The 26,094-nt window shown below is 42.4% G+C and overlaps 1 protein-coding gene across 1 annotated transcript in view; it reads right to left on the bottom strand.

Moving 5' to 3' along the window:
- The window catches only part of LOC135548408 (polypeptide N-acetylgalactosaminyltransferase 18-like), an 81,851-nt gene that overhangs the window by 25,438 nt on the left and 30,319 nt on the right, over nucleotides 1-26,094 (bottom strand). Inside the window, exons 2-6 of the mRNA XM_064977994.1 lie at nucleotides 14,784-14,979; nucleotides 13,868-14,034; nucleotides 4,203-4,386; nucleotides 1,607-1,804; nucleotides 973-1,087 (exon numbers count right to left, since the gene is read on the bottom strand). Coding sequence (XP_064834066.1) covers nucleotides 973-1,087; nucleotides 1,607-1,804; nucleotides 4,203-4,386; nucleotides 13,868-14,034; nucleotides 14,784-14,979 — 860 coding nt within the window. The remainder of the gene's footprint in view (nucleotides 1-972; nucleotides 1,088-1,606; nucleotides 1,805-4,202; nucleotides 4,387-13,867; nucleotides 14,035-14,783; nucleotides 14,980-26,094) is intronic.

Genomic DNA, 26,094 nt, shown 5'->3' with positions numbered 1-26,094 from the left:
ACAGCACGGGGTTCAAGCAGCACATCTGGAGGCACAGATTTCCTTTGTCTTTATTTTTAGAGGTATTTACCTGAAATTATTCATCAACTGTTTGTACATAGCAGTATGCAGGACACTGATGTATTATGTAAGTGATAAAAATCACCAACATTTTCAGCAGAAAGCAATCAGCAGGGCCATTATCAAGCCCCAAATCTTAAAAGCATGTAATTTTTTGGAGGAAAATGACTTGTGGGACTAATCTCCCTCCTCTTTCCTGTCATTACAGAGGATGGATATTTCCCCACTTTGGCATCAACTCTCTCTCTCTCTCTCTCTCTACTGTCATCTAAAAGGTACAGCTGGAAGAAGACTGTTTGTCCCGTCTCTGGGTGTTATTGTTGGAGTTGATTGCCGTTTTCGTGGCTGTATGTGTACAGTGAGTATAGCAGGGTTATTATTAGACCTCCCTGGGGAAGTCGTGCCTCCTCTGGCCCATCTGCTCATTGTACTGCTGAGATCACGCCGAGTCTGCCTCGGAGACAGAGCTGAGGCAGGGGAATGGACCATCACTCACACGTACAGGGAATATACTTGACTGGAGGTTTGCTCGACAGTCTGGAAATATGACGTAAGATTAACACAAAGAAATATAACTGGCACAACCCAAAGCAGGCTTTGAAGTGTATAAAAGGTGTTGATTTAAATCTGACATTTTTCTTTGCTAGGGAATAAGGGGGCCTTTAAAGACTGAAATAGAAAACAATGTAAATGAGTTTGGGGTGGTATAACTCCTCCTAGTCCTCTTACTATACATTGTTAATGTGTTCTAATTACAGACCGCACAACGCTTTGAGCCAGAGGACACTTTACATAAAAAGGTAGGGCTGCCAAAAACAGTGTGGATTATTATTGTTGTTAATTCTCCAGGATCAGAGCCATTACCTAAATGAACAATGCCCTGTGCCTGCTGGATGTGGCGTTATTACTCACCCTGACGCCCAGCTCCACGTTCTCGCCCCCATACACCTCCATCCCCTCGTCAAGCAGGCCAATCTCCTCAAAGTACAGCCTGTCCACCACGAAGCAGCCAATCAGAGAAGGGCTCCTACACCATCACACATGGAATAGATACAACATGTATTTACATGTGTTAGTCGACCTACTGGATACTTTGCTGAACTAAAAAAAAAATAATAACTTGGAGGCATGAACAAATTAAATCAATCAATGTATATTTCAATGTGTTATATCCTGTTGTTGTCCTACAAGAGGAAATACGTGTTTTTACGCTTTCATGTGTCATCCTCTCGGTATCTTGTACTTAAATACTGTATTCTTTCATTTGTACAAATTGTTACCCCAAATAAAAATGTATATATCAAAATAATACTGTGTTCCCATTACTTACAGTATATTCTCATACACCTGGATACTTAATTGGCATGTATACTGTATGTATGCATTTGCCTTGTAAATCAGAAAACACATGCATGTTTTAACAGGTGTTATGAAACAACGCAACCATCGCAGTCTGCCTGCATACAGTCTGCCTGCATACAGAAGAGCTGAAAGAATCTATATTAATAAGTTAATAATATTTAATATTAATAATATTTCTACCTACCTAATTGGAGCACTGTTGTTGGCCTGGTGCCACCAGGACTTGGGTGGGTTGAGGTAGCGGCACCAGAGCTCCCAATCGAAGCCCTGAGCAGACAGTGGGTACTCTTCAATCTCAAACGTGTCGTATTTGATGTTATCAAACGACGGAGAGATTATGCGTGTTCTGTCCTCCTGAATTCTCATGAGAACAGGCTCAGCCCTTCAAACACATAGTAGAATGCAATTAAGTTTGAGTACATGAGAAGCTCAATTACCTACCCTACACATGCAAATGAGGACCATGTGCAATAAATAAAAACTCTGCAATTAACTTTCTGTAACAACCCGTAAAAAAGATCCAGGGTCCATTGTAACTAAGGGTCCAAAAATGTAAAATATAAAAATTTGTATTATTTTACTAGCACTGACTTTACTGATAACTACTTTAGAGGAAAAATGTATTTGCGATGACTGTAATATGTGGTTGTCTCACCCAGCTAGCGTAAGATGAATGCACTAATTATAAGTCGCTCTGGATAGGAGCGTGTGCTAAATTACTAAAATGTATATATGTAAAGTTTAAGCCACTGGGGAAAAAAAATGTGAGAATAGAGCATAGATGTGTTAATGATTCACTTCTCCAAATGAGCACAAAAAAACGATGCAAACAGTATACAATAGTTGTGCAATCATGCTCAGTAAAGGCTTGGATTAGCTACATACCAATAGTTACAAGTAGAGACAGGGTGGCAGGTAGCCTAGCGGTTATAGCATTGGGCCAGTAAACCAAAGGTTGCTGGTTCCAATAGTTGAGCCAAGAAAGTGAACAATCTGTTGATGTGCATTTGAGCAAGTCATTTATCCCTAGTTTGCTCCAGGGATGCTGTACTACTGTGGCTGGCCCTGTAAAACAACACATTTTACTGCACCCATCTAGTGTGTGACACTAAAAACAGATTAGTTTGTAGAAGCTGATTTGGAAAATGAATCGATTGTATTCTGAACAAACCATGTGCGTAGGCACACCTGCCAAATATTCAGACTGAAACAAGTGCACATCTACGTAAAAGCATTCCTGAGGGATGCCATTTGTGCTATGTAGGTTTAATACCGAATCAGCACAGATTAAAAACAGAAATATTTTGGATGCTGTTCAAACAGCCCTGACAGATTTGGGTCAGGCTGTTGAGACCACAATTCAACGGTATGAGAACTCTTGTCAGAGCAATGATCGTTGTACCCCAGGGAGGTATGTGTAGGGCCTACAGTAGGCCTCACACACTTCTTGCCACACTGTCATCATAGACATGTCATGCCACCACACTGGCAACTCTTAGCTATACCTCAGGAGGCAAAAGTAAAATGAAATGCATGCTCTTCAACCGATCGCTGCCCGCACCCGCCTGCCCGACTAGCATCACTACTCTGGACGGTTCCAGCTTAGAATATGTGGACAACTATAAATACCTAGGTGTCTGGCTAGACTGTAAACTCTCCTTCCAGACTCACATTAAGCATCTCCAATCCAAAATGAAATCTAGAATCAGCTTCCTATTTCGCAACAAAGCCGCCTCCACACACGGTGCCAAACATACCCTCATAAAACTGACCATCCTACCGATCCTTGACTTCGGCCATGTCATTTACAAAATAGCCTCCAACACTCTACTCAGCAAATTGGATGCAGTCTATCACAGTGCCATACGTTTTGTCACCAAAGCCCCATATACTACCCACCACTGCGACCTGTATGCTCTCGTTGGCTGGTCCTCGTTACATAGTCGTCGCCAAACCCACTGGCTTCAGGTCATCTATAAGACTTTGCTAGGTAAAGCTCTGCCTTATCTCAGCTCACTGGTCACCATAGCAACACCCACCCGTAGCACGCGCTCCAGCAGGTATATTTCACTGGTCATCCCCAAAGCCAACACCTGCTTTGGCCGCCTTCCCTTACAGTTCTCTGCTGCCAATGACTGGAACGAATTGCAAAAAATAATAATAATACAAAAAAATATTTCAAAAAAAAAGAAAAAAAGAAAAGAAAAAAATCACTGAAGTTGGAGACATATCTCCCTAACTAACTTTACGTGTCACAGCAGCTCACCGATCGCTGCAGCTGTACACAGCCCATCTGTAAATAGCCCAACCAACCACCTACCTACCTCATATTTGTTTCTGCTCTTTTGCCCACCAGTATTTCTTCTTGCACATCCTAATCTGCACAGACATCACTCCAGTGTAAATTGCTAAATTGTAAATATTTCAGCACTATTGGCCTATTTATTACCTTACTTCATTTCCATACACTGTATACAGATTTTTCTATTTTGTTATTGACTGTACGACTGTTTATCCCATGTGTAACTCTGTTGTTTTTGTTGCACTGGTTTGCTTCGTCTTGGTCTGGTCGCAGTTGCAAATGAGAACTTTTTCTCAACTGGCCTACCTGCTTAAATAAAGGTGATTATTTTTATTTTTGTATATAAAAGAAAATATTAGATCAAATGTGGCTTTGAGCATGGCCATAGAGTGCTGTAGCTGAGAACCCATATGCTTCACAAATCAGTGTAAGGAAGTGTGTTAATGTACTGTGTGTGTGTGTATGTCATGTGACTCACCAGCCTATGTTGAACTCCACGTGGGCGTCGAACAGGGCCACAACCGGAGCGGTGGCCGCCCTCCACCCACTCACCCTGGAGCGGATCAGACCCTCCTGTTTCTCATGGCGCACCACCTTGATGAAGCCGGGACGCTGGCTGTTGGTCTCAGACACAAAGTCCTGTAGCTTCTCCTTCAGCTCATCTAAAAAGGAGACACACAGACACAAGGCATGAATGCACGCAAACACACATGATTAGGCACACACACACGCAAACACACATATGCACACAAACCTTGAGTTTCCTCAATCTCTGCTGAGGTAAGTAAGAAAGGCTACTGGTGATACATAGCCTACACCATACCCAATAGACTCCATCTTATCCATCTTGGGGTATTTAAGGGTAGGGGGAGGCAGCCAAAAGCACTCATGCTCCACTGCTTTGATCACTAGACCAAAGAACTTGCCTCCAGTTGTAGGGCTCCATAGGGCTCGCTGTGCATGAGGGGATATTGCAATCCTGAAGAATCAAACCGCAATTCTATCAAAAGAGTGAAAGTAAAAGCAGGAATTGGGCACAGTTGGTGCTTTTGGCCTCAGTACAGTATTTAACTTTTCGACAAACCAAGAAGTCACTACATCATCAGTTCAACATTAGGCTTGAGTCACACAAACTGTAGGTTTATGGAAATGAATGGGCCTAAATAAAGATGGTGGCAGTGCCACGGCTTGGAAAGTGTTGCTATAGAGGTCAACCAAAGACTGTTTTTCTCTAACCCCTTACACTTATGGGCATTGGCCTATAGGGCTAAATTAAAATGTTTCTTACAGAAGAAACATTGAAAGCATACTGTATGCATAACCATGGTAGCAATTAAAAGGGAACAATTTGGAGATTATGGGGAAATTAGTGTTAGCCACTAAAGGTGAGGACACAACAGTTCACCTGACACAAGACTCAATCCAAACATTACACTGTTGATTTTATTTACTGGACTTTTTGCCGCATTTGTTAATAACAAAATCTGTAAATAGTCTGGATACATTCAGTAATATGATAAGAATATTCATAGGAAATTTGGGGTAGATGCAACATAATTACAAGGGTTTGAGTAAGAGGTCTATCTGGGGTCTCAAAATGGCCACACACACACACACACACACACACACCTCTCCAAAGTCTGCACAGTTCCTAAGTTATTTCAATGCACTTTTATGACTCAAAGAAGAGTCTTCAACTACAAGGTGCTTTTTATTGCTCTCCTAGATGTGCTGTTGAGGAACGAGAGCAAGCACACTTGTAGTTGTTTTGTTTGGAACACAGACCTGCATCCCCGCCATCACACAAATAGTGCTGTTGTTTACTCAATTCAAAAACAATCCATTACAAATCAGAAGCTGAGTTAGGGTGGGCATAATTTAAAAGCTTGTTCTATTGCCAGCATGACTAGCTAAATTATAAAATATGATCTTACAGTGTTAGGCTTTCACAAGGCAATTCAGAGAAGCAGATTGTCATTTGTGTGCGCATAGACTGGAGTCATAAGTGCATGACTCCATTCTGTGTAGTCTCTGGAAAAAAATGTATTCACAATACAACAAACATAGGCTCATTCTGTTTAGGACAGCCCAGTGTATAATACCATGGCATCTTGCAACTGATCATAAACCACTGTATATTACATGAGTTTTATGATATGGAAATGTGAAGTGCACATTTGGCTTGCTTGTATGACATCAAAGCAGTATTTATTATAATCCTCAATCTCATCTTTCAAAATACATTGAGTCCTCGTCATATGCACACAACATTTCCATCACTCAAACAAAAAAAGTTACAAAGAAGTTGCCCAATTAGCAGGAGTGGTGGAGGCAACTTGACCCTTTTCACACCATGACAGATTCTCTAGAGGTTGAGAGAATACCCTTGGCTATACTGTTTTTAATAATGTGAACTTGCAAACATTCTACATCTACCTTCAGAGGGAGCGCACAACGCTCACCCGACAGTTGCCCCTCTTGAAGCAAGGCAGTGTGAACAGAATTTCTTTGTTCAGCCCAACACTCCTAGAGCAATACTTCTGAAACAGCTAAAATGTATAGACATTTTCCTAATATTTGAGATTGATTTTATTGAGTTTTTTCTAACACCTGGATATGTTTATTTTTGAACCATTCCATTGTAGATTTTGCTTTATGTTTTGGATCATTGTCTTGTTGGAAGACAAATCTCCGTCCCAGTCTCAGGTCTTTTGCAGACTCCATCAGGTTTTCTTCCAGAATGGTCCTGTATTTGGCTCCATCCATCTTCCCATCAATTTTAACCATCTTCCCTGTCCCTGCTGAAGAAAAGCAGGCCCAAACCATGATGCTGCCACCACCATGTTTGACAGTGGGGATGGTGTGTTCAGGGTGATGAGCTGTGGTGCTTTTAGGCCAAACATAACGTTTTGCATTGTTGCCAAAAAGTTCAATTTTGCTTTCATCTGACCAGAGCACCTTCTTCCACATGTTTGGTGTGTCTCCCAGGTGGCTTGTGGCAAACTTTAAACAACACTTTTTATGGATATCTTTAAGAAATGGCTTTCTTCTTGCCACTCTTCCATAAAGGCCAGATTTGTGCAATATACGACTGATTGTTGTCCTATGGACAGAGTCTCCCACCTCAGCTGTAGATCTCTGCAGTTCATCCAGAGTGATCATGGGCCTCTTGGCTGCATCTCTGATTAGTCTTCTCCTTGTATGAGCTGAAAGTTTAGAGGGACGGCCAGGTCTTGGTAGATTTGCAGTGGTCTGATACTCCTTCCATTTCAATATTATCGCTTGCACAGTGCTCCTTGGGATGTTTAAAGCTTGGGAAATTTTTTTGTATCCAAATCCGGCTTTAAACTTCTTCACAACAGTATCTCAGACCTGCCTCGTGTGTTCCTTGTTCTTCAAGATGCTCTCTGTGCTTTTAACGGACCTCTGAGACTATCACAGTGCAGGTGCATTTATACGGAGACTTAATTACCCACAGGTGGATTGTATTGATCATCATTAGTCATTTAGGTCAACATTGGATCATTCAGAGATCCTCACTGAACTTCTGGAGAGAGTTTGCTGCACTGACAGTAAAGGTGCGGAATAATTTTGCACACCCAATTGTTCAGTTTTTGATTTGTTAAAAAAGTTTGAAATATCCAATAAATGTCGTTCCACTTCATGATTGTGTCCCACTTGTTGTTGATTCTTCACAAATAAATACAGTTTTATATCTTTATGTTTGAAACCTGAAATGTGGCAAAAGGTCGCAAAGTTCAAGGGGGCCGAATACTTTCGCAAGGCACTGTAGGAGCTCTCCTGTAGCATGAGGCAGCTTGATGTACAAGTAAACCCCTTGGACAGGACACTAGTCTATAGCAGGGCCTTACACCCAATCTACTTAATGGTGAGTGTCAAGCAGAGACACATTTTTTATTTAACTAGGCAAGTCAGTTAAGAACAAATTCTTATTTACAATGACAGCCTACCCCGGCCAAACCCGGACGATGGTGGGCCAATCATGTGCCGCACTATCGGACTCCCAATCAGGGCCGGATGTGATACAGCCTTGATTCGAACCCGGGACTATAGTGACGCCATCCATCCAGCCATCCATCCATCCATCGACAATTATGACTGAAAACGTGAGTATACTATATAAGCAAATTCACTGGGGAGTTGCGATGAGCTGTTTTATATGGACCCCATACCCACCACCCCAAAAAAGAAATGCATAGATATGCCTCATGATTTTCCAACTCTTGCGCAATTAATCTGCGCTTCATGCTTATCAACTACAGCCTAGAACAACACCAGCTGCAGATAGCCTAAATCTGGGCTGGTCAGGGGAAACGAAGCGGTAACGTCATATATATATATATATTTCAGGGGAATCATTGTAAATGAAACTGGGTCAGCAGTACAACAACTCAAAATGATCAGTACAAATTAAATACAAATAAAACCAAATTACAGAATCAACATTACAGCTTCAAACACAACAAATAAAATGATTTACATTCAATCCAAACAGCAATTCAACATTAAAGTCCTAAACTGCCCTGTGTCACACCCTGTTCTGTCCCACCTGTCTTTGTGCTCATCTCCACCCCCCTCCAGGTGTCACCAATCTTCCCCAGTGTATTTATACCTGTGTTCGCTGTCTGTTGCCAGTTTTGTGAAACCTACCAGCGTTTTCCCTCTTGCGCCTGGCTGTTCTCGTTCCTCTTTTCTAGTTTTTCCATGTTTTGATCATTTTGCCTACCCTGACCCTGCCTGCCATTCTGTACCTTGCCACACAACACTGGATTATTGACCCCTGCCTGCTGTGACCCTGAGACTGCCTGCCATTCTGGACCTTTTGCACCCTATCTGGATTACTGACCTCTGCCTGCCCTTGACCGGTCGTTTTGCAAGCCCCCTGTACTAGTAATATATTTTTGTTACTTCGACACTGTCTGCATCTGGGCCTTACCTGAAACGTGATACCATAGAGCCATTTTCCCACATGTAGACCAAATTATTTGCAAGATATTGATACAAATGAAGCCTGACTTAAGGTAGACCTACTGTACTTTTATATTCGTATGAGAGGGGGGGTAGTAGTCCTAAACTTTCACTTTTGATAGGCTAAAGTTACTTGATAAAGACATACTTTTACCAACTGTGCTTATGTCTTGAAGCTAAAATGCAATGTGTAGGGAAAGGGGATACCTAGTCAGCTGCACAACTGAATCGGAGAGGTGCAAGGGGGAGAGGGAGGGGGGGGGGGGAGTTGCCTTAACCAATGTCCACATCATCGGTGCCCGGGGGAGCTGTTTTTGCTGGGGGGTTAACTGCTTTGCTTTTTCCACCTTACCGGCTCGAGTTGAACCGGCAGCCTTTCGGTTACTGGCCCAACTTGACTGCACATGCTTGTGAACTGTTGCCTTATTCAAGAGTATAATGTGGTTTGGTTCCATTTTTCAAATGTGTAATCTTATTAATCAACATGTCAAGCCAAGACTCCAACTGAAGGAAACACAAGGTCAACCACCTGATATCAACTGACGTCAGCGGACAGATAGTTCCAGTGACCACGCAGGTGAAACAACTGAGGTACCACTGACTTAACCTGAAACATTACAATTCACTCTACAGGACAGGAAATCTTTACATTCAGAGTAATCACACATTGGGGAATAGCAGCCAATGAAATGCCAGCCAATCCAAAGGTTTCAGTCAATTACAAAGAATATTAAATACACTTTAATGAGCTGTGTTGTGTAAACTTCCAGAAAAATGCTGACAGTATGAAGATACTCTTCCAACGTGCCCTTGTTCAAGTCTCAGCGTTCTGCTGCATAATTATAAAGTCGAAAGATGTGGTAAATGACTCTGCACACCCCCACCAGGCACCTGCTTGGTTGCATCTGACGTGCTATCAGTCATCTCTCACAATGTACACCAGATGGTATGACTACAGGCCAGGAACAGAGGGACCCCTAAGCACTACAACTACTGTGCTGTGTATGGCTGGCAGCCATAATCCAATAATCACACATTTCACCATACTAAAACAGTCCACCTGGGAGTAATGACTTACTGTAAACACTAATGGATCCACAGAGAAAGGGACAGAAGGCCTCCCTGCCTACATTTTCTGGGTGGTTCCCTTTTCAGTCAGTACACTCATTACAACACAACGCTATGGGGATTGCGCTCCACCGAGATCGACTGAAGAACCTTTGAGAAAGCATTTGTAGCGTTCCAGCAAACTGGGAACATTCGGATGATAACATCCCAAAAGCATTAATTCAAAATGTTTTTGATGAAATATCCTTGGAATGTTCTCCTAACATTCACTAAAACATCGAACAACCACCACATATTCTCATTAGGTTTCCCGGTTATCCAGGTACTATTAGAATCTCACTGAATAAAAAAAGCACATGAGATCTCTACTAGACCTAAGATACATTTTTCAGCAAATATAATACATGAAACAGAATTTGAAAAAAAAGTACATGACTGAATTAGATTATTTTATAATACAATGGTACATTTAATTCTGATAACCACTCCAGCACCATGCAGTCCCAGTTCAGGTCAAGTAGATCGTGTTCTGAGAGAACCTTGTTTGCTGCCTTGAAGCACAACACCTTGCCCTTGAAATAGTTATTTTTGGCTGAGCGCACTAGCGTTTTGTTTATCCTTGAGCAAAATTTGTCCCTCATCGATCTTTAGGGAAAGTTCAATAGCCCAACTGGACGTGCTGTGAATGGTGGGGCTGTTCTATTTCAGAAAATGAGCGTTGGTTACAAGCTGCTAGATGTTTCACAAATTGCGTTAATGCTTTCAGAGTGGCACATATCAGTTCAGTGATGGAATGGGGAGTAGCTAAACGGCATTCTCTGTTCAGATCATTCCCTTTATCTGTCTCTTCAGGAAAGCAATTGGCACCTTAAGGGCACGTGCTGATGACGTTTCATCAGCCGCCTTAATTATTAATTGTATAAAACAAATGACTTAAGAGATTCAGATGTGTGTGAATTGAGAAAAAGAATGATGAAGTGTAATGGTTTCTAATGAATCATAATAAAGCACATGGAGTTAGACGTTCATTACACTGGGAACGGCTGATGACCAAGAATATCAATCTTTTATGACTGATACCCCAACTGAAGCTCCCTATGAAATCCTCATGTTTGAATGGAATGGGCACAGTCCTACAGTTAGTCATCAAGTGCAAATTGTTTTTCACATAGATTCAAAGTTCCTTTGATAAATATTCTGTTTTGTAAATTTGTGGAAAAAGCTAATGAATACAACTGCAGAATCATGGACATTATAGGTTGCTATAAAAGCAAATGCACAGTACAGATGTAGGATCTTAATTTGATCACCCTGTTGCAGGATACCTTTCCTTTAAAAGTGTTGAGGTTTAAAAGTCTTCTGAAGTTTGTAATTTCCACTTAGAAAAATCAAGTCTGAAATTTCGCTTACGAAAAATGTATTAACTCCTACAAAATATAAATTAATTACAATACACATCATAATTCACATTTCCTGTAGCTGCAGGATTATTTTCTTGCTGTAGCAAACTGGCTCAAATTAAGATCCTATGTCTGTATAAGAAGCATAATGAATAGGTGATGATATACAGTGAGCTCCAAAAGTATTGGGACTGACTGTTGTTGCTTTGGCTCTGTACTCTAGCACTTTGGATTTGAAATGATAAAATGACCGTGAGGTTCAAGTGCAGACTGTCAGCTTGTGTAGTAAGCTGATGACAATACCCTCAAATTAACCCGCAAATTAAAGCCGACACTTTAACCTTATAGTCATTGTATTATTTAAAATCCAAAGTGCTGGAGTACAGAGCCAAAACAACAACAACAAATTTGTCACTCTCCCAATACTTTTGGAACTCACTGTTAAGCCATTTCCTATATTCAAGTTGTGTCTTTCTAAATTGGGCACCGTTGAGGAGTTTATAATCCAGGGGGGATGGATCCAATCCTTGTTGTTGAGTCAAAGTTTCTGTATGTACTGTAGCTAAAAGCTGGGAGTTGGCGAGACACAGAGGCTGCCATCCATCACTCAAAATGAGCCTGGGTTGGAAACTCTGTCAGGGCTGTGAATGTAATACATGAACAAATCCTCGTCACTCCGCCCAGACCGACAGAGCTAGGGAAAGAGAAAAGAAAGCGCGAGAGAGAGAGAGAGAGAGAGTGTGAAAGAGAGAGAGGACTGATGTATGGAGTCTGAGAGAAGATGAGGAACCAGAGAACGACAGAGAGAGTAGATGGACATAGATGGATCCTCCTTCATGCTTCTTGCCCTGTGATATAAGGCCTTTCTCCCTGCAATGGAGAGTAGCTGGATAACAAGGCATGACACCCTCAATATTCTACTCTGTCTGTTAGGATGTACCTAAGGGGTTCTCATTGCCTGTTCGTAATGATAATCATTTAGAAACTCACTCTGTGATACAACCCTGTCAGATGACCTCATGCTAATTTGAATAGAGAAATACACAAGATCACAGGTTCAACTAAGGACTGACAACATTCCAAGCAATATAAGTTCTGCGGTTTACAATTATCCTTAAATACAGTAGTGTGTTGCTCAATGTTGAAACACTGAGGAGTCATTGGCAGCCAATCCAAATCCTTCCTCCAATCAGTCAGATGATTGGACACCTGTCAGAGTCCCTGTGGCATGGAGACATGTCTTCCTCAGGCAGGGTACATCATCCAATCAGCCAGGCAAATTGGCCCTTCTTCCCCTCAACGGTCACAGTGTCTCCTGCATGCTAATGCTGAGTGGAGGTGGAGGTGAACTCGCTCTGCAGACAGAGATTCCCATTATGATGCTCCTGGTGCTGGAGGACCGCAGCTAGATGGTGACCCCCTGAAACGGCCTCGGCAGCACCATGGGTCAACAGACTGACAACGTTTAGTAGAGATAAGATTAGAAATCATGACGATAATGATAAGGGTAAATCTATCAGAGTGAATCTGACAGAATGCCCTGGCAAACAGGTTGCAATGCCATTAGTAAAATGTCACAGCGTGACTAGCTTTCCTGAGGGACCTCAGGGGCGGCTCTCTGCCTCCCAATTACGTGATAAAATCAAAGACTCCATGGGACACGGTAATCCACTTGAGCTGAGAGAGGATGGCAACAACCTTTGGAATTTCACCTCACTTAGGGGGGAAACAGATGGCATCTCCATACAGGGGCACTCAGCCTATCCCCCATACCCAGGTAATAATGGACTGTCCCAGGAGGCTGTCAACTCGCAGAGGCAATACAGTGTGCCTCAGGTACCTATGGATTAGCAGAAGGGTGCAGGAGGTTGAGTGCACAGCAGGATAGAGAGGAGAAAAGAGACGAGGGAGAAAAGGAAAGAGAAAGAGGGATATCTTTATATTAGTTCTTATCCCAGCAGGGATAGTATGAGGTTCTTCTGGCTGACCCAACCCACTGACCCACCCAACAGCATTCTTTCCAATCAGCAGTCTGCACCAACTGATAGCTGGCATTATTGACTTTTAGTGATGTCGTCCTGCACAAACTCTACAACAGCAGGAGGTTTGCCTACATCTCACAGCTGGCTTCATCTTTAATCAGCCTTCCCCTCCACACCAGTCACAGGCCGCTCATCGATACGGCTGCACTGTTTAAAAGACTGCTTGTGGTGAGACTCCATATGATCAGCTGGTGTTTTAAACCAGGCAGTTTGAGACAGAGCTCAGAACCAGTGGACTCACACAGCTGGGAGGCCATAATACAATTCAAAATACTTAATTACCTCTGGATGGTAATCTACCATCAGGCAGATCTCCCTGCTTTTCCTGCTAATTAGTATTCTTTCACCTATCCTTTAAATCCAGTGAGCACAGCCCATAATTAAGGACATTAAAGAGCTAGATTAGAGATAGTCTACAGGAAACAAAGGGGTAATTACTAAAACTAGAAGATTCCCACAGAAACTGGAGACCAACAGAGCCAAGGCCCAGAGCGAAAGAAAAGTACCACTGCTCAAGTTCTCAAAGGAAAAGGCAAACAATCAAACAAAATATGGGCAAGTTACAGCTGCTTCAGACAAAACCACTTTGTTGCAATACACTTTCATCATGGGTCATTTCAGTTCTATAGTCTAATGATGCTCACCGTTGTCACTGTTGTCGTCAACCAGGATGATCTCTTTGAGGAGGTGGGAGGGGGTCCTGTGCATGGCAGAGTGGATGGAACGCAGGATGACGGACAAGGCCTCGTTCACAAAGATAAACACAATGCTAACTTGAGGGAGGTTAGATGGATACGTGATGTTTTTACACCTGGGGAGAAAACAGACCTATTGTGAGCAGAGTGTGGAAAGAAGGGACCTGATTTAGAGAAGTGGACATTCATAGCAATAACATTCTAGCTATATTAAAAAGATTTGTCTGTTTCTCAGACACTTCGGCAATTTGTAGTCTCAATGTTGAGGTGGCTGTTATGTTAATGTCCCTGGCAGACCTCCAAACGCAACAGCAGATGTGACAGCAACAATACAATGTGTTTTTCAGTTTGATCCAGATAAAAGCATCTGTGAAGCAAACAATGGGATAAGATGACACTTTTCACAATGTAACTTTATAGTGTGAGAACCACAGATAGACAGAGGGGGAGCGAGGGTCTTTTATGCTCCTACTGGGTAGACAAGAGTTGGTAATCATGGGAGATAAAATTGCACCTCGCTGTTTTGAAGTAACACTTTCCTCCCCTGTTGCCTGTCAAAACAGTGAAGGCTTGAGTCAAATGCAAAGGCATATTCTCAACATGAAAACCCACTAGGCAGCTTTTTTTATGCTCTCTACACAGTCAAACAAGTGGAGTCTCTAATGCGTGCTCTTCCGTATAGTCTGTATCCAAAACGATCACAACTAGTGTGTTATAGTAAGACCATAGTGAAATCAGACAGTCTGGATATGAAGGTCCTGTTAGCCCCTGGGCTACTGGTATGACTTGGATGGGGGACAGCAGAAGTTTAAGTGGGTGATATTCTCAGTGGTTCTCTGTGCTCTATTCAGTTAGCTCAGCGTACCCATCAGGTCTGAGGTCTGGGATGGCTCTGTCCAGGGAGAGGCGGTCGCTGAGGTAGCCGTTGTATCCGTAGTACTGGAACATCTTCAGGGCCACCCTGCGGCTGTCAGCGCTCAGCTCCTGACCCCAGTGGGCAAACAGGGACGAGTCAGAAAACGATTTGTCTCCTAGAACATCCTCTCCTTTCAGGGGGGTTTCTGTGGGAGCCAGAGAGAGAGAAAAATATATATAAATATTTGTATAAGCCAGCCACACATAGTCCCTGCCTGTTACTGAGGGTGAGAGGAACGCTTCAATAACAAGGTCAATGTAACTGCCCTTAGAACACTTAGAGCTCTTACATTAATAAATGAATTGATGTTACACTGCTTATGTCCACACAGCTATCACACCTTAGAAAGCAGTAACAATACTCATATCAATATACAGTTCGAATGTTGAGTAAATAATTGTATAGTATTACATTCGTATACAATGATAGAAAATAGACTGTATCCATTTATACAGCTTTTCAAGATAGATTTCCATGGTCACTGAGAAAGATGTAGTCAAGCATTGTGATGAGAGCCATCGCAGAACGCAGCCACGGGCTAGTGGTTTGTAAAAACCAAGACACATTTAACCAAGTCGACAAAAATGAAGGCTTCAGTGAGCGTGATAAAGTGAAACATTAAAGCTGTCAAACAGACTCGGTGTTGGTACGTGTGATTACAGTGTTTACTCCTGGAATCCAATTGAATTTAAATAGATCCTGCGTCTTCCTCTATGACTCTCACAGCCACACAGCGAGTGCCCCAGGGCTGTCATTTAATGCACTCATTCCTTTAAATCCCAGTGTGGAGGGATTCTACACTCTTAGAGTGAGGACAGAAGCATACATCTGAAAGCTCGGTAAAGCTGCAGTGTGATTTGAATGTGACATTGTTGTACAGCTCGATTACATTTATGATCGCTGTGGAAGACAAGGAAAAAAGAAGAAGACTCAATACCATTTGTGCAAATCTTTAATGTCGCGTCATCATAAATTACTTTAAAGGGGATCAGTGGAAAAGGTTGTTACGGTGGTTCAGTGTAGTGTGTCTATCTAGGAGCTTTCAATGGATCCAGAATGATCCTAGAGAAAACTGCAGAAAATCAAGCTGAAGAGCTGTAGGTTTTCAATCTGCTCATTTTGTTTTGGCGGCTGTGATGACCTTAAGCCTACAAGGTCTCCCATTTCTTGTCAAATACACATTTCACATGGTGTCCACAGTGGGGCTCAAGTTTAGCAGGAGGACAGTCTTTGTTTAAGGGGTTTAGCTAATACCTTGTAACACAGGGGAGGTAGGAATGTCACTGAGTAGTCATTGGTTTCTATACACAAAACAAGGCAGAGTGTGCACGGCCATTGTAACAGTAAGGGAGAGCAGCTCCAGAGGCACCGGTCAGGACACTGAGACTGAGGGGTCAGGGAGGTCCCTGGGCGGAATGAAAACCTGGTCTGTTAGATGTCGGCATGTGATAGGATGCACTACATGAAGAAAAACAAGGTAATTCATATGCAAATGTAACTATTATACAGTGTTTTCTTTCTTCAGAAACCTGGGTAACAACATACTGTAAGAAAGAAATGAGATAACCTGAAACCAAACAAAATGTCAAGGGGCCAATGAATCTAGATAGCCTCCAGCTATTTCCAGATGAACTCAGCAGGCTAAAATAATTGCTTTGACATGATTACATTTCCCCTAACATGAGGTCATTTTGTAAGAAAAAAAAATGGGGTGAGAATTAGACTTGAAACAACACTATGAGAATCTGTTTGATGACTGCATGACAATGAACCATTACCCTTTCACAGAAACCCACTGTTACTGGTTAAAACTAAAATTAAGCTTGACAGTGGGGGGGGGGACACTTCCATTTATTTTCCAGGTATCAAACCAAGAATAGATAAACATTAACAAGTAATGCTAAAGTTATACATCCAACAAATTCAGAAGGAAATATGTGTTTTTAATGAATTATCGGAAACTCAAAATAAACATAGCAGATGGTTGATTATTGTTTAACTCAGATTGAATGGTATACTTCCAGAGACAGAACACAGTACCTCCAATGGTCTGTCTATCTGTAGGTAAAGGTCTCTATCAGGAACACAGTGCTGCCTTATAAAATCAGTGCAGCATCTCTGCCCTTGCTAGCCTGCTATAGTGAAAGTATAGCATTTAATCGTATTACTTGAGACAGTGTGCAGAGCGGCATTGGACTTTCCTATGAAACAAACAACCTAGTTATTGGCTGCGTTTCAAACTCATAAAAGACACACCCCTCCTCCACTTACCCTGGCCTTATGCCCTTGGTGGAATCCCCGTGGCCATCTTTGCTGTCAGTCCAAACAATTAGCCAAGCAAGGGAAGTTGGCAACATATCATGTTGATGACACTGCTCGCGTTGCGTGTGCGAGCATTGCAAAATAAAATGTACACATACATGTTATTCAAATTATTGCACCCACACTGTTCGTGCGCCCCAGCGAGCATCTGCGTGGCCAGGCGCTAAAACAGAAATTGGTTCTATTTTTGATGCCCAACGCCTGCAGGTCCAGCCTCTCCCATATCCTCATTGGTTTTTAGGAGCATATACCCACGTGCCATCTCCTCATTGGTTTTCAGGAGAATATACCCACGTGGGTGATTGAAAGATTAACTTAGGAAAATACTCCAGTAGGTTGTAGTAATGCTGTAAAGTTGGTTGCCAACCCCCATATAAAGTCCAAAGAAGAAAAAGAAGCCTGAAGGAAGGAAGAGAAATGACAAAAAACTAATTTGGTTTACCGTTTTATCTGTGGATTAATTGTCAGAGAAGAGGACCTTGTGCATTTTAGCTAAAATAACACAATATTTCTATGCCAGGACAAATTAGCTAGCTAGCTAAATTGCCATAAATGTTTAATGCTTTTTGACCTTACCCAAAATCATATAATATAATATATAATATAACCATGTGTATGTGACAAATAAAATTTGATTTGATCATATAATTGGTTCAGAGTTTGTTTTGATATTTCAACCTGCGTGCCCTGATCCCTTCTGGTGTGGGTGAACAAAATCAACGTGCGTGCGATGGTGCACACACATGTCCGGTTTGGTCAGCATGTAAGCCCCTCAGCCCTAGTTTGAGATCAAGTGTGCGAGTGTACAATTCTGTTCACTCCAGGGCCAGAAACAGCCCATAATTCAATTTGCAATAATTGTACATTTGCTAAGTCTACCAAAACTTTTTTTTATTAAACAATCAACATACAAGTGTTAAGTAAAAAAATAAATTAAAAAAAGTTAGAAATCGCTACTAATGTACGATGGCAAAAAAACTTTGTAAAGGTAATGTTTATTTTTGGTTGCATGTTAGCTAGCGCATACAACTTTCCCTGCCATCAACAGTAATACATTGTAATTTTCGATTTACTTGATATCGTCGGATAGTGTTCGATGTCTGCGGATGCGTTGGCTTCTAGCCAAGATATGAAATGTAATCATAATTGACTGTAGCGCATACAAAGCACACACACACCAGCTACCGGTGGCTCCATTATGACTGAAAACACAACTGTGGGACGAACAAGTGACGAATTTCCAGGCGGTCCATTTAAAATTCATTAATTCTTCCCTCGCCCCTTCTGTCATTGGGTTATATACTACCGGTAAAAAGTTTTAGAACACCTACTCATTCAAGGGTTTTCCTTTATTTTTTTTAAACTATTTTCTACATTGTAGAATAATCGTGAAGACATCAAAATTATGAAATAACACATATGGAATCCTGTAGTAACCAAGTGTTAAACAAATAAAAATATATTTTAGATTCTTCAAGTAGCAACCCTTTGCCTTGATGACAGCTTTGCACACTTGGCATTATGTGCTGTTTCATAGTTTTGATGTCTTCACTACTTCTACAATGTAAAAAAATAGTACAAATAAATAAATAAAAAACCCTTGAATGAGTAGGTGTCCAAACTTTTGACCGGTAGTGTAAATATAAAGTTGACACACAGGCCAAGTTCCCATAGTCATTCATCCCTATGGGAAAGATCCGAGAACAGTAATGATGTGCGACCAAAGGTTGTGGTGCTGCACAAATCAGGAAATAGCTACAAGAAAACGGTTGAAAATGTCCACTATCAGGGCAATAATTAAGACGTTTAAAGCAATTGGAGATGTTAACAATCGGCCTGGAAGAGGACGTGTGTATATATTGACCCCACCCACAGTGAGGAGGATGGTTTGAGTTGCCAAAAAAATCTAAAAGGATCACAGCTGGAGAATTGCAGAAGTTAGTTGGGTCTTGGGGTCAGAAGGTCTCCAAAACTACAATCGGACTCTACCTACATAACCACAAGTTGTTTGGGAGGGTTGCCATAAAAAGCCTTTGCTGTCAAACAAACCCAAGCGCCTACAGTTTACCAAACGTTACCGGAACTTTCAATGGGCCCGGTTCTATGGTCAAATGAGACTAAAATAGAGCTTTTTGGAAATATTTCAAAAGTGAGAAAAATATTTGTTTTATGATAAGAATGTTTTGTCTTTCAATTATTTGACCAATTAAAAAGGATAGATTTTTTGTGAATATTTTGAATGAAAAGACCAAGAGGATAAAAAAAGGTTTTGCTATTATTTACCAAGAGTGCCAATATTAGTGGAGGGCACTATAATGCCTGGAGCTGTGTACCGTAAGTTAAACATGCAGCATTGAACATTTTGCTTGCTTTGATGAACAAGGGAATGCATCCATTCTTGATGGGAGAAGAACACTGTGATTAGGCTCAGACAGGGATGAAGTTCTAAAAGTCTGCCAATCCCAGCAAACATGCCTCCAGGCTCATTCATGTGACCACTTGTGTTGGTGATTAATTAGGCCTTCTGAGACGCTCTCCTCAGGAGTGATGCCTAGAGCCCCGGCTGGGTAAGGGGGTTGATGTTTTGCAGACAGGGTAACCTAGGCAACTTGCACTGGCTTAGTCTGGGCAGTGTGTCATCCCAAAGGCTCTTTTGTTGGGACAAGAACTCAGAAACCCCTAAAACATGTAGGCAGCCTCATGCCCATTGGACACATTAGAGGAACTCAACTACTGCATGCTCAGTGCGCTCTGACAAAAAAAAAGGTACAGTAATTCAGTGATGATCGCCTTGAAGACAAAAGATAGTGTTACTGAGTTTGACACTATGAACCAAGTCTGTGTAATGAGTTATAAATGAATGCATTCATATATTTCTAAACACTTATTGCTAGTCATGTTATCCCACTTTTTTTTACCCCTTTTTCTCCAATTTCGTGGTGTCCAATTGTTTAGTAGCTACTATCTTGTCTCATCGCTACAACTCCCGTACAGGCTCGGGAGAGACGAAGGTTGAAAGTCATGCGTCCTCCGATAAACAACCCAACCAAGCCGCACTGCTTCTTAACACAGCGCGCATCCAACCCGGAAGCCAGCCACACCAATGTGTCGGGGGAAACACCGTGCACCTGGCAACCTTGGTTAGTGCGCACTGCGCCCGGCCCGCCAGAGTCGCCGCTGGTGCGGGATGAGACAAGGATCCTGCCAAACCCGGACAACGCTAGGAAAATTGTGCATCGACCCACGGATCTCCCGGTGGCGGCCCCCACTTTCTGCTGACACATACAAGTCCCAATCACAGTTGAACAACTCATAGCACTCTGGCATCAAAACAAGACTTTAAAAAATGTGGAAGGCAGAAGAAATGTATATCTCAAAAACATGACACGAAGCAGATAAACTGATGTTTCAGTAGGAGAAGAAGAGGGAGAGTAGAAGGAAAGGAGGATGCATGTCAATACATGTCTAGCTATGGAATGCTGCGTTTTGATAGCATGTCGCACGATTTGCTAGCAACAACATTGAGGTACCAAGCGCATTCACACCGAGATGAGTAACACAAATGAGGAAAAAGTTGGTGGTTGTATTCAAAAGTTATTAAAAGCATGAATTTAAGCACACAGTGGAAGGACCACAGTTGTACAGGACAAACATAGGTACAAGTAAGCGTTTTCAGAATTTACATTTTAACAAGTATCGACTGATGGTGGCTCAATGTTGTTGACAGCAAATCGCGACCAGTTGTCAAACCCAACCCCGTCTCATTATAAGAGAACAGAGTTGAGCGTTCCTCAGCTAATACTGAGCAGTTCCATTTAAGTAGCCTACAACTGCAACTCCTGTCATAGGAAGAGAAACACCCTGCCGGTCTCTCGCTCCTGGCTTGTTTCTCTGTGGGTGAGAGTGTGTGTCTGTGTGTATGCGGTGGGTTCTGAAGGGCTCAGGAAGGGGGACCCAGCGGGGTTTTGCTTTAAACTGTGATGGCTCTGGTCCAGACACAGAGAGCAGCAACATAGACCCAGACCTTATCAGCAACAGCCCAGCCTGGTGAAGTGAGTCAGTCAGTGCGCTCCATTGTGTGTACATCGGGACAAGTCAGTTAGGGCCATGTGCTTACTGTGGCACATCCACAGAGGAGGAAGGCTGAGAGAAAACATGAGGGAAACAGGACACACAAAGTGCCTTTATTCCTGGTTCAGGAAGGCAAACAGCACAATATAGCAAAGGGATTATGGCAACGAGAGGAAGGTTTACAAAAGGAGGTCCACCGCAGAGGGAGACAAAGTTAGATACAGTGAACAGGTCTGTACGCTGCAGCAAAATGTGTTCCCTATGCTAACCTCCATGATAGAACACACAGAATCAACCCAGGGCGAACCGTACGGAGGGAGGATTTCTGCTGTATTATGGGAAAACAGGGATTTCAGAACAATAAGAGCTCCGCTCTTGCCTGCCGATCACTGTTCCCCTCAGTTGTTCAGTGAGATAAATGTCTTGTCTGGGGTATAATAGGCAATTAAGACTCAACAGCACTCATCTGTGCTGCTGTACCATGAGGCACCATATCAAACACTATCAGATGATATACATGATGATGGATTAAAGCTGCTCTCAAGCAGAGTGAGGGGAGGTCAGCAGAGACAGAGGGAAGAAAACACACTGAAGGTTTACATGAACCCTTTACAACCCAATTAAATAATTATTATATTTTAAAAGCTATCATATCAAGCCATCATTTTCAATTACATTTTCCCCACAAAACACTAACAGTATCCTATCTGATGAAATCACTATGATAAGAGTACTCTGAAGATGATGAAAAAGAGATAAAGTGAAGAAATCACATTACAACTCCCGGTGGCCTCGCATGGGGAACATATTTCAACCAGGAACCGTTTGTCTTTGACACCTTCAACGTGAGGCCCTGCACACAATGTAACTCACTGAGGCGAAGTTGTGTTGACAAAAACACTGTAAATCTTTACCTGTCGAGAAAAAAAAGAAGAAGGAAAATGTACACCCTCAGTACACACATTAGGCCCTCAAATTGCCCTTGTGTGTAACTTTATTACCCAGAAATCTGTCCGGTATGACGCATCACTGTGATAAACTCGCTCTCACTACACTAGAACTTAATAGGAATACGACTTTTGGATTATGATAAACGTTTTTCGCACATCAGATTTCAACAATAGCCGATGCCATAATTGGAGGATGTCTTCTCTCGAATGATCCATTAGTCATGTTTCTGCGATATTCCAACCTCGAGAAATTTGTAATTTAATGGAGGGCTTAGCGCATTTTCCCTATTTGTCTGCCTCTTTCGTCCAGGGTGCATTTTATTTCACCTTTATTTAACCAGGTAGGCAAGTTGAGAACAAGTTCTCATTTACAATTGCGACCTGGCCAAGATAAAGCAAAGCAGTTTGACACATACAACGACACAGGGTTACACATGGAGTAAAACAAACATACAGTCAATAATACAGTATAAACAAGTCTATATACGATGTGAGCAAATGAGGTGAGATAAGGGAGGTAAAGGCAAAAAAAGGTAAATACAATACAGCAAGTAAAACACTGGAATGGTAGATTTGCAATGGAAGAATGTGCACAGTAGAAATAAAAATAATGGGGTGCAAAGGAGCAAAATAAATAAATTAAATACAGTAGGGAAAGAGGTAGTTGTTTGGGCTAAAATATAGGTGGGCTATGTACAGGTGCAGTAATCTGTGAGCTGCTCTGATAGTTGGTGCTTAAAGCTAGTGAGGGAGATAAGTGTTTCCAGTTTCAGTGCTTTTTGTAGTTCGTTCCAGTCATTGGCAGCAGAGAACTGGAAGGAGAGGTGGCCAAAGAAAGAATTGGTTTTGGGGGTGACTAAAGAGATATACCTGCTGGAGCGTGTGCTACAGGTGGGAGATGCTATGGTGACCAGCGAGCTGAGATAAGGGGGGACTTTACCTAGCAGGGTCTTGTAGATGACATGGAGCCAGTGGGTTTGGCGACGAGTATGAAGCGAGGGCCAGCCAACGAGAGCGTACAGGTCGCAATGGTGGGTAGTATATGGGGCTTTGGTGACAAAACGGATTGCACTGTGATAGACTGCATCAGCATGTAATATCTATTCAGATAGCAGCCGATAAGACAGCTAATGGCTAGCAGGCCGCAGATGGGCGCCCAGGCAACGTCGCGACGGAGGAACCAGGCGGATAACTCTCTCGGGTAGACAACGTCGGCAGTTCAGCCGTGAAGTCCCGGCGGGGCTCCCGCGCAGGCAGCAAAACGGGTCCAGACAGGTGACCGCAGCCCAGGAGCGATTGATGGAACTCCTCAGCTGGCTAGCTCCGGAACAACCGATGCTCGCTCCGGAATCGACGAAAACTACAACTAGCTGCCGATTAGCTTCTGGATTAGCTTCTGGCCAGTTTCCGGCCAGCTCCTGACCCAGTTTGTGATTAGCTTCTGGATTAGCTCCTGGATTAGCTCCTGGCTAGCTCCTGGCTAGCTCCTGGCTAGCTTCTTGGATGATTACAGACTTGAGGTAAATAATACTTTTTTATACTTTTTTTATAAATATAAATTGGTGAGGCGGGTTGTAGGAGAGTGTTTTGAGGATGAGTTTATGGAAAATTTAAATAAAAAAAATCATGACTCACATCAACACCATCATCCCAGAAAACCTAGTTCCACTCCATTCACATACCGCCCCAACAGATCCACAGATGATACAATTTCAATCACACTCCTCCACACTGCCCTTTCCCACCTGGACAAAAGGAACACCTACAGCTCAGTGTTCAACACCATAGTGCCCACAATGCTCATCATTAAGCGAAGGACCTTGGGACTAAACACTTCCCTCTGCAACTGGATCCTGGACTTCTCAGGTGGTAAGGGTAAGTAACAACACATCTGCCACGCTGATCCTAAACACTGGAGGTGCTTGCTCAGTCCCCTCATGTACTCCCTGCTCACCCACGACTGCATGGCCAAGCACAACTCCAGCACCTTTTCCCCCTCAGCAGACTGAAAATGTTTGGCGTGGGAACTCAGATCGTCCAAAAGTTATACAGTTGTACAATCGAGAGCATCCTTCCCCAACTGCTCGGCATCAGACTGTAAGGCGCTACATCGACTGTTCTCTCTGCTAGCACACGGCAGGCGGTACCAGAGCGCCAAGTCGAGGTCCAAAAGGCTGCATAACAGCTTCTACTCCCATGCCATAAAAAACTGCTGAATAATTAAATGGCCACGCAGACTATTTACATTGACACCCCCCCTCCTTTGTTTTTACACTGCTGCTACTCACTGTTTATTATCTATGCATAGTCACTTTATCCCTACCAACATGGATGAATTCTCTTGACTAACCTGTACCCCCACACTTTGACTCGGGACCAGTGCCCCCTGTATAGTGCCAGTGCCTCGTTATTGTATCGTGTTACTTTTCCTTTTTCCTTTAGTTTATTTTGTAAATATTTTCTTAACTCTTTCTTGAACTGCATTGTTGGTTAAGGGCTTGTAATTAAGCATTTCACAGTAAGGTCTACACCTGATGTATTCAGTGCATGTGACAAATAAAATGTGATTTGATTTGTGGATTTTGTAGTCAACTTAAGCTACAACAGATTCCCAAAACCATTTTCCATGTTGCTACCAACCTTATTGTAATACCAAAATCAAACATTTGTGTACATATTAAATGTTAAATAACTCTCTCAATTAAAAGGAATTTGTGTTATTTTGTGGATTTTTCATTTAATGTGTGTTTGGCTGTGCAGGTGTTCAGGTGAGCTGGGGTGTTGAAAAGACACTAGTGTGCTACTGAAACAAGAGGGGCACCTGGCCCATTGAACAGCGTCAGCATACCGTGTGGACAGAGATGGAATACTTTGGCTTATGCACACTGCCAGGAATTATTACCCCCCCAAAAAAACTTGGACCAGAACACAAACCTTCGACATGCTTAAATAAAGAACCAATGGTGCTGCTATTTTAATGTACTGCATAATCATGCCTTGACATGGAAAACTCTAGTATGTGTGGGATAAGGAGGTGGAGTACTGTTGTTATTCCCTGTGTGTAGAAAGCCACTATTTCTACTGCTCATCATTATTCATGCTACAAGGTTACATAACTCCAATCCAGCAATCAACCCCCCCCCCCCCCAACAGTCAAAGCCCTTTACCACTCACATCTTCACAGAACAAGACTTCTCCTGTGAAAATAAATGCACAATTAGCTTACACTCCAACTCCACACGGCTCAGCTCAGTGCCGTGACATACTGTATCACTTCTCTCTCAACGACTGTAGTTTGGTTGGTGCCAGAGACCGCTAGCTTGAAAGCACATTTTGCAGCAAATAGCCAATTAACGTGCTCACAGGTTGGGAGGCTGTGTACTCTGTCATACTGGGCCTCAGTGGAGACTGATGAAGTTCTCTGACTGGGTCTGTTAAAAAGGGGCACTCTCTCATTAGAACACATCAGCAGCTGACACATCTCCCTGACATTGTTCTTTCTCTGGGAGTAGGGGAGGAAGAATCAAATCAAAGTTTTTCACGTGCGCCGAATAAAACAGGTGTAGACATTAGTGAAATGCTTACTTACAGGCTCTAACCAACAGTGCAAAAAAAGGTATTAGGTGAATAATATGTAAAGAAATAAAAACAGTAAAAAGACAGTGAAAAATAACAGTAACGAGGCTACATGCAGTAACGAGGATATAAAAGTAACGAGGCTACATGCAGTAACGAGGATATAAAAGTAGCGAGGCTACATGCAGTAACGAGGATATAAAAGTAGTGAGGCTACATACAGGCACCGTTTAGTTGGGCTGATTGAGGTAGTATGTTTATGTAGATATGGTTAAAGTGACTATGCATATATGATAAACAGAGAGGAACGGTAGAGTAAATAAAGGGGTTGGCGGGTGGTG

Source organism: Oncorhynchus masou, chromosome 1 (assembly GCF_036934945.1).
Source record: "Oncorhynchus masou masou isolate Uvic2021 chromosome 1, UVic_Omas_1.1, whole genome shotgun sequence".
Classification (NCBI taxonomy): domain Eukaryota; kingdom Metazoa; phylum Chordata; class Actinopteri; order Salmoniformes; family Salmonidae; genus Oncorhynchus; species Oncorhynchus masou.
This window is presented reverse-complemented; position numbering and strand designations above follow the sequence as displayed.